At 42.3% G+C, this 15,379-nt stretch overlaps 2 protein-coding genes across 3 annotated transcripts; one reads left to right on the forward strand and one right to left on the reverse strand.

Moving 5' to 3' along the window:
- The first annotated feature begins 855 nt into the window (after positions 1-855).
- On the forward strand, positions 856-6,309 carry zfp91 (ZFP91 zinc finger protein, atypical E3 ubiquitin ligase). Of its 2 annotated transcripts, none has more exons than XM_011620419.2 (12): positions 856-1,723; positions 1,989-2,026; positions 2,124-2,234; positions 2,501-2,534; positions 2,797-2,907; positions 2,993-3,085; positions 3,174-3,359; positions 3,459-3,509; positions 3,848-3,926; positions 4,262-4,376; positions 4,472-4,571; positions 4,668-6,309. In XM_011620419.2, exons 1-12 carry the CDS (start codon positions 1,314-1,316, stop codon positions 5,635-5,637), a joined length of 2,298 nt encoding a protein of 765 aa, XP_011618721.2. In that variant the 5' UTR covers positions 856-1,313; the 3' UTR covers positions 5,638-6,309. The 2 variants fall into 2 exon arrangements, with proteins under 2 accessions (XP_011618721.2, XP_003979036.2); XM_003978987.3 differs by having other exon boundaries at positions 857-1,723; positions 2,498-2,534.
- A 276-nt stretch (positions 6,310-6,585) lies between these two features.
- Positions 6,586-7,651, reverse strand: LOC105419061 (uncharacterized). Its single transcript, XM_011620417.2, has 2 exons — positions 7,360-7,651; positions 6,586-7,271 (listed from the first exon to the last, which is right to left on the reverse strand). Exons 1-2 carry the CDS (start codon positions 7,437-7,439, stop codon positions 6,623-6,625), a joined length of 729 nt encoding a protein of 242 aa, XP_011618719.1. The 5' UTR covers positions 7,440-7,651; the 3' UTR covers positions 6,586-6,622.
- Between the last annotated feature and the right edge of the window lie 7,728 nt (positions 7,652-15,379).

Here is a 15,379-nt window from a genome sequence, read left to right on the forward strand (position 1 = left end):
TTCTTTAATCAATCAGCACCTTTATGTTCTTTGTCGTGCTTTGTGGTGCTGTGAAATTCCAACACTGTGTTGCCCTCTAGTGGCCAGTGGAATGTAAAGCAATGTATTTTCCAAATAAGGTGAATAGACTCCATCAGCTATAATAGCAAATAAACTTTTTTTTTTTAATAATCAAGAAACACGGAACATGTTTAAATACTGTTTAAAAACCGTTACATAGATGAAACGTTCCATTAGTAACTGTTAATTATAGGTTGATCTTTAAAACATTTCAGTGTCTTTTTTCAACAACTCAACATTACTTTTTGACGAATTTTCCAACCATTTTTAAAAAAAGCAATGAATCATTAAGCTTTGTGTTTTCTTTATTAATATTTTTGCTGCCATCATCTTTGACAGCAGGAAGGATGTTTGCTTATCGTAATACTAATCGATTTTTGTTCTGGTGCGCTAACTGACTTTGAGACTTTTTTTCTGGATGCAGTTCTTCTTAGTGTTTAAAATATATATACATCAACGGATTCGGCCACCAAACTTGGGTGCTTGAGTCCAAATAAAAGTCATTCCCAAGGACCTCGCTGCAAATTATACGCTCTGGAAGTGGATCAGAGCTTGAGCACGTAAATGTGAATTTTAAATAAGCATGATGATCATTTATGCGCTTTCTGCTACTCAATGGGTATAAGTGTATCTTGTATTTTAACGGTACGCCTCCCTAAACCTCTTCGATACCCCTCAGACCTTAAAACACCGTTGGTCGAATCAAAGGAACTAACTACACTACCCATGATGCATCAGCAGTCTTCTGCGTGTTACGTGCCGTAAGCTGCCGCCAGCTCCGTGCAGATTCTTAAACAATGTGGCTGGACCGACCCTGTCTACACAGAATAGGTTGGGAAATCCAAATGATTTATGCACTTTCGAAAACGCGCTGCGGCTTCACTGTGTAGCCTCACTTTATATTTGGCTTAAAGGAGACGCGACAAAGCGTACAAAATGGTTGCGCACTGGGCTCGAGCAAATAAGTAGGTTTGCTATAGCTTTAAGAACGTGAAAATAGTGTCTGCTTCTTTAAAACGATATCGCTTTATTAGTGAATAGATAATTACTAAAACTTTTTAGTTTCTGATTAATAAATATATGTATTTAGTTTCCGACGAACCACACGCAATGACACAAAATGTCCAACTGTGGATAAAGGCCGCTTGCAAACTGAACGTCTTTAAACCAGATGCGGTCCGTTCTTTCACACATCGCTAATAAACTCTTGATTTCAGACTTCATTTAAAATAGACAGTCGGGTTTTAACGGCAATGGAGCCGCCATGTGACCGAACAGGGGTGGCGGATAAAGATAAAGAGCTGGCGGGGGACAAGGCCGCAGAGCAGACACCGGCCACGAGTAAGACCGTTGCACGGCGAAGGGAGCTCAGAGAGCGCGGGGCGGGCCGGCCGAGGTCCGGCGTCTCCGCATCGTTCCCAGACCTGAACGGGGCAGCGTCGAGCCCTCAGAGTTCGGGTCGGGTTTTAAGGAACAGGTCAACGAGGGCGGTACCGGCTTGGCTTAAGGACAGCAAGAGCGACGACGAGGAGGACGAACCGAACCTGGACACCGTTACTACCAAGCGAAGGAAAGTTTCCAGCTCAAGGCGCAAGAAGCATTCCGAGTCGGTGGGTTGTGAGGCTGGAGGGGTCCTGGCAGGTGCCGGTCTTCAGAGCACAGAGTAAGTCCTGTTATTTGGAGCGTGCAAACTGATGATGAGTGTCACAAAGGTTATTCGACGAGTGTGACGTCGAACATATGGGTTTCTGTCGGGGGGCTGATGCTCCTTCACCGCAGCACACCCCCGCATACAGAGGATGGAGTGGACCTTAACCAACTTTAGTGGTAGCAGGTCATGCTTCACCCTGAATGTATGCTTTTCTTAGAGATGGGTTCACTGCAGGTTGACAGACTGCCTGGTCTCATGTTTTATATCTTCTCTGCAGCTCAGAGGACCCAAAGAACTTTTTTACAGATGCCCAAGGTAACCAGAGTATTGTAAAAAAAAAAAGTATAATATCCAGCTGGTGTAATCTGAATTTGACAATAATTGATTACTTTTTTCTGTTTCTTCCCTTCAGCTCTACCCTCCAGACGCATCCAGGCCCAAGCCAAGCACCTGTCTGGCAGGGGTGTGCGTGGCTCTGTCAAAGTTGCATGTAAGACGGAGCCTGGAATAGAGAGTACTGCTGGTGAGCAAAATGTTTACAGTGAGCCTCTGCGGTCCCACCTTTGGGGCCCATGATCTATCTATAATAACCAATGCTTCATTGTCCTGACCCTCTTTAGAGTATTCCTTATTTTGCTGAATGCCTTTAGCGTCATTTCAAGTCATTGGATCAGTATGAAGTTAGAGTTTACCTTAAAATCAGTGGCTCTTTTCTTCTGCAACCCGCTTATCATCTATTTAAATATGGGAGATTGGTCTTGTCTAATTTATGTGTCTGCCATTCAGCAGTAGGACGACTTAACAGTGGGGAAGAAGATGGAATGTAAGTATCACTTTAGGTAGCACAAAGTCCATTTATGGTTGACTGTTTTAATTTGTGAATATTTTGATTAGGAGATAAAGAAACGGTTCCCCCAGAGTAGCTGATTATAATTTTGAGTTTGCTGACCTTAAATACTGTATGTATACCTTGTACAATATAGAAGCTGCGAGAGACTGCTCACCACACTTTTGTGATGTTCATGATTCTCCAGCTCTGGACAAGTTATGAAAACCTGTATTGTAATAGTGTCCTATTCTCTCAGGAAAAACAAAGAGGAAGTGAGTGAGAGCGTTACCGAGCCAGTCTTGGACAATGAAAACCCTTCATTTCAGGATGACCTGAACAAATGTAAACACCAGGCAGCTATTCAAAGGTACTCCTACCTGTAGTCTCTTCAATTGATGGCATAGCACAACTGGAAATTTCAAATTGATGAGTGCTGAGTGCTGCCCTTTCAGTGGTGCAGAGGAGGAGGAAAGTATCACCAGTGATGAAGATGTTCCTTTTAGAGATGACATAAATGACCAGAGCTATGACCCGAAAGCTCAAAGGTATGTGTGTGTCTGAAATGATTTGACCAGATTGCCCTCTTTTTTTCATTGCTGTCTTTTCCAATTTTTCACTGTCTCTATTTTCTAGAGAGGTGCCCAAACCAAAGCGCAGAGCTCCTCCAAGACAGAAGGACAAGAAAGAGAAAGAAAAAATGCCTAAAAAAGAGACGGAGGTGGCTGAGATTAAAGTGGAAGGTTTGGAAATCCTGAAGAGTGTGGAAGAGGAAGTTAAGCTAGAGGAAGAAATTGTGGAGGACCCAGATGGACCAAGGAAGTAAGCATAGCGACAGATAAGGGACATATCGGAATGAGGTCCACCTTTGCTACCGTCATATTTTCTGTTAACATTTCCACTATTGTTTCTGCTGTTTAGGAGAGGCCGACGGAAAAAAGATGACAAAACTCCACGGCTGCCAAAGAGAAGGTAAAGTAGATGTTTGGATTTGGTGGTTATCAGTCGTGTGACGTAAAGATCTGGAAACAAGTCAAGATTAGATTGATTAGATAAAATCTGTCAGTTGGAATAAAAAGTTATGGAAGTGACCTCCAGGTGACTGACTCCTGTGTCCTATATGACTGCATAAAGCATCTTACTGCTGCATTTTACTTTTTTTAAATATAGTGGTAAAATTATCCGTGTTAACAAATTGGTTGTGCCTCAGAGCTTGTAGGTCACTAGAAATCTACAGTATGAATTGTTAATCTGACCATTTCAATACATACATTAAACTCTACATCTTGTTTGTGATGCCACCCAAACAGGAAGAAGCCCCCAGTTCAGTATGTGAGATGTGAAATTGAAGGGTGTGGGACGGTACTGGCTCACCCACGTTACCTACAGGTACATCTTAAGACACAGGAATAGTTTGCATCACTTTCCTTTCTTTAAAATCTTGCCATAAAACAGTTTTTGAAAAGGTGATATCAGTTATCAGGGATTTAAAAAAAAAAAAAGAAAAAAAAAAGAAGGTATACCTGGAATAAGCTAACTTAAACACATTTTTAAGCAAATCTGGATGAAATACTGCTGTTTACAAGTGTTTGGATTTTCCCAGGGTCTCTTAATCAATATTTTGACTGTATCTTCCTCTTGTTCACATAGACATTCCCTCTTCCACTCTTTTTTTAAGCTGATGCTGGTATAATGTCATGCTTTGTCTTTGCTGTGCATTTCAGCACCATATTAAGTATCAGCACTTGCTCAAGAAGAAGTATGTGTGTCCTCATCCATCATGTGGGAGACTATTCCGTTTGCAGAAGCAACTGCTGCGTCATGCAAAACACCACACAGGTAGTGAATGTCATGGGTATCCATCAGTGTTCAAACAGGTTTGTAATAAAGAACTACAATTGTAATGAGTACAACATGCTGTTAATGATTTTTAGACCAAAGGGACTACATCTGTGAGTTCTGTGCTCGTGCCTTCAAGAGCTCCCACAACCTGGCTGTGCACCGCATGATTCACACGGGAGAGAAGCCGCTGCAGTCAGTGTTATTTTTTTTTTTAAATCTCCAACATCAGTCACCTTTACGTTTTTTTAGATTACATTCATGCATCATCTTTCTTTCTTTTTTAATCAGGTGTGAAATCTGTGGTTTCACCTGTCGCCAGAAGGCCTCACTCAACTGGCATATGAAGAAGCATGACGCTGATGCCACTTATCAGTTCTCATGTTCCATTTGTGGCAAAAAGTTTGAAAAGAAGGACTGTGTGGTAGCACATAAAGCCAAAAGTCACCCTGAGGTGCTCATTGCAGAGGCTCTGGCAGCTAATGCTGGTGCTCTCATTACAACTCCTGCCTCAATGTTGGAGCTGCCAGCAAACCCCATGACAGCAGAGGTCACCAATTTGGACGTGAACCCAATAGGGCAGGGCAGTCAGGAGGACCAGCTCAACCAAGAAGTCGGGCAGCAAGTTGCTCAGGTGTCTCAGATTGCTCATGTGACCCAACCAGTGAGTCACCAGGTGGTTTTGTTGGGACAAGACCAGAACCTTCACACCATGCAGGTGCCAGTGACTATCGCATTGTCCCCCATTGACCCTCCTTCCCCAGCTGACAACCAGCAACAGGGTCACCTACAACTGCAGATGCCCGTCCAGTTTGTGCACTCCAATCAGCCGTCACAGCAGCCCCAAATACCACAGTTAACCCTGCATTCCAGCGCAGTGGTGACCCAGCATCAGCCTCAGCTCCAGCCCATTCAGTCATACTCCCCCCAACAGCAGAGTCAGGGGCAGGCGCAAATCCTGCAAATGACCTTCCAGCCTGTCAGCCAGTCTCAGAACCACATCCAGCAGATGGCTATTTTAGCCACGTCTCAGCCACTTCAGACCCTGCAGACTGGTGCCCTGAACACCCCTCTCCTCTCCCCAGCCCAGTCCCAGAATACAGTGTCTACCAATGGGGACAGCTTTATACTGGACAATCCAGTCAGCTCGCTTCAGCAGGCAGAAGGTGCCGGGGGGGACGGGGTCGTTTGGGAGGAAGCCGGACAATGTCACATGATGTCAGACGGTGCAGAGAGACGTGTGCAGCAGGGCCTAATGTAAAGCAAGTGTTATGTATAATAGCTAATAAAGGATGGAGGCAGATGATGCCATCGGTTACATGCTGCCCTGTATTGCAATATTTGAATTTAATGTAGGAAAACCCGCATATTATATACTGTTTGTTCACTCCTAGTTATGTTAGCCTTTTATCAGGGAATTATCTGTATGTGTAAGTTGTTACCTATGTACATATGTCCTGTTAACCTAACTATCCTTTTACATGAGTGAGTGTGTGTTGAAGAGGTTAAAAATCTGTGGGTTTTCTTATAATATAGCTTTCCTCTGGTAATACACAATACATGGAATGCCTATTAATCATCTTTATGTTATTAACTGCCAGAAAAAGATCTATAAAACAGTTCCTTATATGCCAGGGTGAGACTTTAAATAGGCAGCTGTTTTTCTTTTGATTCTGTCCAACTCCATCCTAAAGCCTTCATTTTTATGTGAGATCCAAATTTAAACCACGAGTAGAAAGGTGGGAAAAAATATATAATTCACAAGCTTGGAATAAGGCATAGTGAAACTTTAAGGGGTTTTAGTAGTCAGTTCAAATGGCATCTGTACCAGTATCACCTGTTAGTAGTAATAACGTGTATGTACATAGTTAGCACACACCAATGTCCTCAAATGTAACTGAAACATGAGACAATAAAATAGCCACATAACACACTTCATTAATTAGTGAGAATTGGTCAAGTTCCCTTTTAGTTGTAATACATTTTTGTACCCAACCTTGAAACATTACAAAATCTGCATCTCTTTGGTGATACAAAACAATACACTAGAAATATGTTTTTGTACATTGTGAATAGAAGTCGGCTACACTGTAGCAAAACATAATTTTATTGTACTTGAATTGCAACAAAATGATGTTTCGCTTCCACTGAGACGTTGCTGATTTTTTAGCTGTGAATCGGGCACAGACGTGGACAATCGCACACAAACATTACCATCGGTTCTGTCTTGTTCCCTGAAATCTTTCTCAGGGCATGTTCACCTGTTCCTTGTTCCTTTGAAGGATGTACTGCTTCATGGCCCTTTTTGGAGGAATTAATGAGTTACTAAGTCCAACTCTCCTCTTCTTTAATGGCCCACCTGAGTCTTCCTCTCTTGTGTTCTGTTGGAGGTTCTGGGATCCTTTATCTGTAACAATTTCATCTGTGTCTTCACACAATGGTGCATGGGTGTGAGTGGCTGGAACTTGTGTCTGGAGGTCACTGTCATGAGCAAATTTGCATTTGATCCCAAATCTGCACTTTCCATCTTTCCTGTACAACACACATATTCTTTTACCTCCGATCTGTGAAGGTCTGGGCTGCATTGTGAGGGGGACATGTTTCTGTAAGGCGCTGAGGTTCTGGTCTGCCTGAGCCTTGAAAGGGTTGCTAAACACACTGCTGTCGGAATGGGTGTTGAGAAGTGGCGGTGGTAGCTTACTGGGTATGTTTGAGTCTATATGAAGAACAGGTGGACCAGCTGCCTTAGGAACTGATGCTTTTGGGGAACGTTGTGAGGATGAAAGTTCTTCTGTGTCCGATTCGCTGTCTGATTCACTCGAACCTGAACCGGGCTCCAACAGAAAGTTGCGGCTCCTTGTGGTTGATGAGGACGCACCAGACTGTTCAGAGGGGCTGAAAGACACACAGGACCGACAGGTGAGGACGAACAACACCGCGTTAAAGCATTTATCTCCAGGACATGTTTTGATTGAGCACTTACTCATTTGTAACATCATCAACAGCGACATGTCCATCATCCTCGGACTCTGAAGACAGTCCGTAGCCAACCAGAGAGGTCATCTTGTCAACGATTTAGCTCGAGGTAGCTAATTTGTTGGGAATATAACCTCACACTAAAAGGCAGCACTGCCGTTTTGGATATTAAGAGCCTTTTTTAGTAAATTGTGATGTTGATTAAAATGGACGTACTTATTATATAAAGACGGAAAGCTTGTAGCCCCAGAATGTAAATAAACAATTTAAAGGCGAGGCAACAGGAAGCGACTTTTTCAGCAGTAATTTGGCCGCTCTTTGTATAGCTTGTGCGCGCACTGACGCCTACTGTCATGACGTGCTATTACACCCTAAATCTGCAGCTTGATGCCGAATGTGTACTGTCTGCTGTTTTCAAATTCAAATTCATACAATTTCCATCCACACATGTTAATTTCGTCTCTGTGTGTTGTCAAATTATGTCGCCTTTAAATTACAAGCTAAAACATACAAAGATACAAACTACAATCCTCTAAGTGCTTCAATCCAAAACCTGTTCTAACAAGAATGAAAGTTGCTCTGGACTGAAGCACTTAGCTACACTTAGCTATGGATACTACCACCACCACCACCACCAACAACAACAACAACAATAATAGTACTTTTTGGACTGATTGATGTGGTTCTAACTTTAGCGGCCCACGTTTCCAGTGGTCGCAGTGCTGCCGCGATGGGAAATCTCCGAAAGCGCACGCAACCGTGCACAGGGGGCGGCCCATTGCGCCTCTGCGGTGTACGCATGTGTCTCCACGGCAGTTACAACTGCAGATGATCCAATGGCATGCAGACGGACCAGACGCACGGCCGGCCCTGATCTGAGTAGGACCACCGTGGCCCGGGCCATCGCCATTGCCGAGCAGCTGCGCTATGAGTGTTCCGTCCTACTGGACCTTTATGTGAGTAGAGGAATATTTGTGAAGTTCGCTGGTTTCACCCAGCCTGTTGATTGAGCCCGGAGCTGGAGAGAAAAGCGTGCGCGCGTTTAGAGAAGATAAGGTAAAGAAATAGACCACCCTATATTTTAGTTTACCGCATCTCGTTCTCTCCTCTCTCGCCCCTGTGTTTTCGTTTAGGTTTGTTTGAAAGTTTGCATAGGAACAGCAGCTACAAATATCAAAGGGTTCTGTTCCAAAGAATCAAAAGAGGGTGGGCGTGTCTGTGTACAGGACAGAATGAATAGGATCATCTGTACGTGAGGGCGAGCAGGAAGATGCAGAGTTCCAGCGGGTGAGCTGAGCTGGAATTACAGACGTGGGTGTTTTTCTGGCACCGGCCCGTCCTGCTCAGGTCCATCATGTCTTGGCCTTTAGTTTCGCACAGACGTGGCTTGACACGAGCCAGGAGGTGACATGTACTCCTTTGATTAGTCTTTATTTGACGCAGAATGTTGCCCCGGGGCCCGGCGTTGATGAGATGTGTTTTAACTTGTCATATTGCGGCCCAGATCAGTTCCTCCTCTCTTACTGAGAGCAGTTGTTACAGAGATGGAATTCAAGTTGAATATTTTCCATCAGGAATTTTGTGTAGTTTCCTGAAGCTCTTTTATTCGTCCTTGGTAATGTGTGATTACGTGATTCTTGTCTGTGCTGCATCCTGTGGCGAGTCTCGGCACCAGCTCGTCACGCTGCCACTAACTTTCACACACGGCTCAACTTTAATGGTTTGGAAAAATGTCGGAAATGCTTGGGATTCTCTCAGGACTAGCTCTAGTTTCACCTCCAGCCTAATAAACGAGTGGTACATCTTTAAAAGATGGTGATCAGATGCTCTGAAGTATGAAACTGATATGGCATTGGTTTAGTTTCAGTAATAAATTGGCAGAGCTGGAACACAGTTGTTAGAGCTGTAGCTATGTGCCGTTAGCATCGCTCTGCGGATGGTGGAAAAGTTGTGGCAGGTTTTCCTACTTAGTGGCAGATGATGTCATCCTCTGTGCCAGCAGCAAATAACTCCAGCAGCTCTGCAAGATATATATTATTTTTCTGTGGAATATCAAGGCTCAGCTTCCACTCCTTACCATTGGAGGTGGTTCTGGGGTGTGAACTCAGCACACATGGTTACACCATATATGGTTCACAGGAGACATCTAACCTGGGTTTCACTTCTGGTTCTCCCTTTTTTTTTTGCTTCAACCTCAAGAGAAAGAGAGAAAGCTTTACGTCTGATGTTCCAGTGGCCGATGGCCGCCTGGTGTCCGTCCCTCCTCCTTCCTCCCAGCTGGACAGCAGAGATAAGCTGTGGCGTCTTCACTCTGCTCTGCTCCAGTGCTACGTCTTACTGGAAAGAGCCATCGCCAAAGAGGAAGAGGAGCTGGGTGGCAGCAAGCTCGACTATGAGACCCAGAGGAAGATGGTGAAGGAGAGACTCTCCCTTCTCATCATCAACACTCGAGAGCTTCTCAAAGCTGTTGACGGTACAGTCCAGACTCCCAGTGTGGCTGAGTTGGAGGTAAGCATTCACATCCATTGAATGTGAGGGAGTCGGTTGACCTTCAGCTTTAAAATCTTTTTTTCTGATCTTATCGACAGTTAGTTGTTCCGACTGCAGTGTTTGAGCTTAAGCTTTGGCTTTATCGCGTCTTCCAAGAGGTGGACTATTGGATCAAGATGACCATCACCACCTTGAAAGCTCTTCCTCCAGATCTCTTTAAGGATAATGTGAGGAGCAGGAGAAGCTCTAGAAATGCTCGTCGATGAGACCTCCAGGAGTGTTGGCGGGTGAAAAAGTGGCAGGGTGAGGGATCCAGCAAAAAAATATAGCTAGGTGTAGCCAGAGATCAAAATGTGGACAGAAAAAACGCGTTACGATAGATGTCTGTCCTGAGACAAATTTGATCAATTTTCTTAACAAATTTGTGTTTAATATTGAAAAAAACAATGGCACAGTATATTTATCCTTCTCCATTTAAGATTATATTCACTAATGTATTTTAATGTTAGAGTGAAACAGTTATGAGCTATTAGTAGAGTGAAAACTATTTTTCTGCTTGGGTTTCACTCAAAGTATATGTTTTATTTTATCTTTGTTGCACTTTGATACAGCAGAAATTATTTCAGATATACTTACAAGATTGGCAACAACTGATGTTTTAATTCATGTCGCTACAATCATTGTTTAATAATGTGTCTGTAACTCGTTCTATTTATTTGGCGATTAGCGACGTGAAACGTGTAGAGCAGCAAAATGCTTGCAGCAACGCCCCCGTGTGTTCATATCGCCATATTACACACGTATATTCATTGCTTGAGTCACATTGCAGTACTAAATAACCCGTGATTTCTTTTCTAAATATTGTAAAGGTTTTTATTTTTTAAAGCACTTTTTAAGTGGTGAAAGTGTTAAATGTCTTGAGGTTTAGAAAGCAACAGTTTTTACGTAAAACCTCTAAGAGAGAACAATACAAATAACCCTGTCATTCCAAGTTCTTAATACAGTTCTTCTACCCAGTGAGATACAAATCATTTAAATGCCTTTATATATATGTGTGTGTGTGTGTGTGTGCGTGTGTATGTATGTGTGTGCGTGTGTATGTATGTGTGTGTGTATAAATATAATATGTTCAGAATTTTGAGGTATTCTATGAATAATAGAGAAAAGATAAAACAATATCTTTATTGATGTGTTACATGAAAGTGCAACAATTTCAGCCCACTTAAATTAAGATGCAGCCTGACCTTTAATCATATGTTAGTCAAAGGTTAGAAGAACAAGATATTGCATTAAAGATCCACAGCCAAAAGAGGAACAAATCATAAAATTACGTAATGCAAAAATGCCTCTGATTTTGGATTAAAAAATAACGTATTTGCTGGGTTTTGTCTTTAGTCTTTGTCTCTTAGTTATTTGCTGTAATAGTTGATGCACTGAAAGTACAAGTTATATATTATACGCTATATTAAACCCTGTGGGCTTATACTCTGTAGTTATACGGTCTAACCCCACAGTGTAACTATTGATATTGCAAACTGCCAGATTTACTGGCGAGTGTTGCTGGAGGACAACTGAAATTATCTTTAGATGTACAAGAATTCAGTTCAAGGATAAAATGTAAAACATGTCAAAAAGATCTGATACAGGAATGGTCAGACAAATATGAATATTGGTTTGAATGTTTAGGAAAAAAGGAGAAACAACGGAAGGTAATTTTAAAAAATGTAACATTTTTGTTTTGCAAAAAGTGAAGTTAATAAGACCTGCTTCATATATTAAAGGAGCACTGGAGAAAATTGCCGTTTTAAAGGAATGAGGCTGTTTGATGCTCTTATTTATCTGCATGCAGCCTCAGAATCTACTGCTCTAGCAGTGTGATCGCTGTTGCATTGTCATGATATTGTCGCCTGCTGGTACCTTTGTAGGCCCTTCTCTCAACCTCACATATTGATTTCTGCCCTCTTCCTGTCACATATTTGGTTTGCTTATGAATGATATAGTGATTTCCTCCAAAGCTTTTTGCACCACTTTTCCTTCATTTTCTATTTTCAAATTGATTACAGCTCCAGGTGCCTGTTGTCTTGAACTATAGTTACAGGGGTGTGCTGGCTCTGGGAAAATGGCTTAAAGCACGGAGAGGATTATGTATCCACTGCATCTGTCTATCAGTAGCCAGCAGGCCAGAACTGCTCACTGGATGTGCGAGAACAGTGCTGAATATTTAATTGAATCCCAAAGATCAATGGTTGTTTGGAACTCATCTAGAAAATCTGAAAATGTTCCTTTAATCATGCAATGAAAACATTTGTTGTTTACTTGAAAAGGACCCTGGCTGGAGGCCTTTGTCTGGTACTTTATTTTAAATTTATATATGAAAGAGAAAGTCTGTTGAGCGTGTGAAATGAGGCTCCTCTCTACAGTTAAGAGTTCACAGTGGAGTCCACAGGGTCACCGTCACCTTGGTGCAATTACGTTTGCTGCCAGAAGAGGGCGTAAAGCGTCTTTTGTGCATCGAGACAGGAAATATTGAAAAAAAACAAAACAATGTATAATAGGAACTTCTTTGTCTGAATTTTGATGCCAGGACGTTAATCCCTAAAATTGTATTGAAGTGTAATTCTGAACACCTACTAATGTTGCAAATATTTATTCAGCATCAATGTGACTGTAATCATCTTTGACTCGTCAGTGCTGTGTATTTACTTTTGCAAATGTATAGACAGGATAATCTCGAGATCAATAAGTAAACGCAAATAAAAATGATTATCACCACTTTCAACTCATTCCTTTAAATTCCCTAATAGCCTTAAAGGCCTAGTCACAGATATGCACAAGCTACTTTTCCTGTTTTCCAGCTTAACCAGCAAATTGAGTGTAGATTTTCCATAAAATTAGTTCTAATTTCCCACTCACACATGAGACTTTCCAAGGAAAATGTTTGGAATGGCTGCGGGTGGGAGTTGCTTTTAAGATGTAAGGCATTTTGTGTTCACAAGCTGGTGAGCTCCGCAGGTGTAACACTGCAGGAACACACATCATTAGCATGTGCTTGTAGTCAATGTCATAGTTCCACCTCAGATGAACCATGAGCGTTAAATATAGAAAACAAAGGCCCCATAACTGAGCTGAGTGGCACACCACATCAGATAGTACAAACAGATGAGTTATCTCAATTGCTTCAGAAAAACACCAGCATTTTTTAACCACGATTCTATAACTAATATTTGTCATTAATAAGAGATGAATTTGTTTACGTCGACGTAAAGTCAGGGTGTTTTCTGTTTTCTGGTGTCCTCTGAAGACTCAAAAACTGACTCAAACGCAACTTTTCTCCAAGGCACTGATGAACACAACTACCTGTTTGTTCTGCAACACACTCTCTGGTTGCCAATTAGCCGTAGTTGCCTTTAATCTAAGGTGCACCCTGTGAACAAGATATTTTAAAGACATGGAAGTCAGTAAAGAATGATAACTATTCCCCTCATTATGTAACAGATCTCTTCTTCATCAGTGCATTGACTAAACATCTCAAATAAATCATGAACTTTATAAAAATCAAGGGGGCTGACTTCAATTCTCATGTATCCCTCACTTTTGAAATAAAACATAACTCTACATTTTCCTATCAGAACCACGGACTGGAAATATTTAAGCAATGCAACATCTCGTTAAATATTAAATAACAATTGTCTTCGGTTTTCTAAAGGTTTCACAATGGCTTTAAATAAACTGACCTTGGCTCAAATTTGACACATTTTCCTTGGGACTGCAAAACAAAATAATACATTTAATTGTGTGTGTACATATTGAGTACCAAAATAAATTTTTACTAGCAAAGTATAGAGAGTTTGATGGGTCCTCACTAAGTCAGAGGCCAATTTGAGGGTTAAGCTTGGGTCACAAGCTTGGGCTTAGGTTGATATCAGAGTTATAAGGTTAACTGGGATGGTTAAGGTTGGGTTAAGGGCCAGGGTAATACAGGAAGTCAAGGAAGGTCCTCACAACAATGGTAGAACAATGTGTGGGTGTCGAGAGAGAGAGAGAGAGAGAGTACCTGTGTCTTGTTTAAGAGAGGTGAGTGTTTGTTTAAAAGGGTGTGTGAGTGTGTGTTTGTGTGTTCATTTACAGTTTTTAATTTATTTTTGTGTATGTGTGCATGTTAGTATGTGACTGTTAATGAAGAAGCAGAAATCAAGATGCCAGTAAAGAGTGAGAGGGGGAGGTGTGTGTGTGTGTGTGTGTGTGTGTGTGTTTGTGTGTGAGAGAGAGAGAGAGAGAGTGTGGAAGAAGAGATGAATGAAGGAAAATTACAGTATTGTAGAGAGAGTATAAGAAAATATGTGAGAAAAAATGTGTTACATGGAGAAAAAAATATTGAGAGAGAAAATGGGTGTGTGTTTGTGTGTCGATGTTTGTGTGTCTTGCTGTGCTTGTGCGCATGTGTCAGTGTGTGGTTGCGCATTAGTGTGCATGTGGGTGTGTGTGTCTGAAAGAGACTGAGAGATGAAAAAAGAGAAGGGGAGAGGGCAGGAAAGAAGTGTGTGTGTGTGTGTGTGTGTGTGTGTGAGAGAGAGAGAGAGAGAGAGAGAGAGAGAAAGACCAAGAGAGTGAGAGAAAGACAGGAGTAATGAGACAGACAGACAGCGAGAGGGAGGGGAGCAGGAGACAGAGTGTGTGTGTGTGTGTCTGTGTGTGTGCGTGCGTGTTTGTGCAACTGTGTGTTTCTGTGTGTAAGAAGCAGTGCAAGAGGGAAAGTGTGTGTTTGTGAGTGAGAGAGTGAATGAGCAAGCAAAGATGAAGAGAGAAAAAGAGAGACAGAGAGGACGTGTGTGTGTGTGTGTGTGTGTGTGTGTGTGTGTGTGTGTGTGAGTGCGTGCGCGCTCGTGTGCAAAAAGCATGGGGGAGGGGTGTACAAATGAGATGTGTGCTTGTGTGTATGTGAAAAGGAAAGAGACGGAATGTGTGTGTGTGTGCGTGTGTGTGTGTGAACGTTTGCGTAGGAGGGAATGTGTACACACTTGTGTGCATGTATGGGTTTGTGTGTTTCTATCTGTGTGTGTCTGTGTGAGTGTGTGTCAGTGTATGTGTGACGATAGAGGGGGAGGGGAGTGTGTGTGAGAGAGAGTGCGTAGAGAGAGCAAAAGCTAGGAGCAAGCTTTGCAAATGGTGTGTGTGTGTGTGTGTGTGCGTGTGTTTAAGAGAGAGAGGAGAGAGATTCAGTAGCACAATATGTGTCTGTACTGAATAAAAAGGAAATGAATGCTGTGTGCATGTGTGTGTGTGTGTGTGAGTGTGTGTGTGTGTGTGTGTGTGTGTGTGTGCACGGGCCCGTGTGTGTGTTTGCACATGTTGTGGAACAGGGTGTGTGTCATTTAGTGAGTGTAGATTGTGTGAGACTACAATTGTCTTGCATGCAGTAAAGATTGTGTAGCTCTCTCTCTGAGTATGTTCTTGTGAATGCTGTGTGATGAGGATCATAATGAGTTGTGAGGACATTTTGCCTGATCCTCACAACTTCATAGGGCTGATTTGGTGTT

This window comes from Takifugu rubripes, chromosome 17 (genome assembly GCF_901000725.2).
Source record: "Takifugu rubripes chromosome 17, fTakRub1.2, whole genome shotgun sequence".
NCBI classification, from domain to species: Eukaryota; Metazoa; Chordata; class Actinopteri; order Tetraodontiformes; family Tetraodontidae; genus Takifugu; species Takifugu rubripes.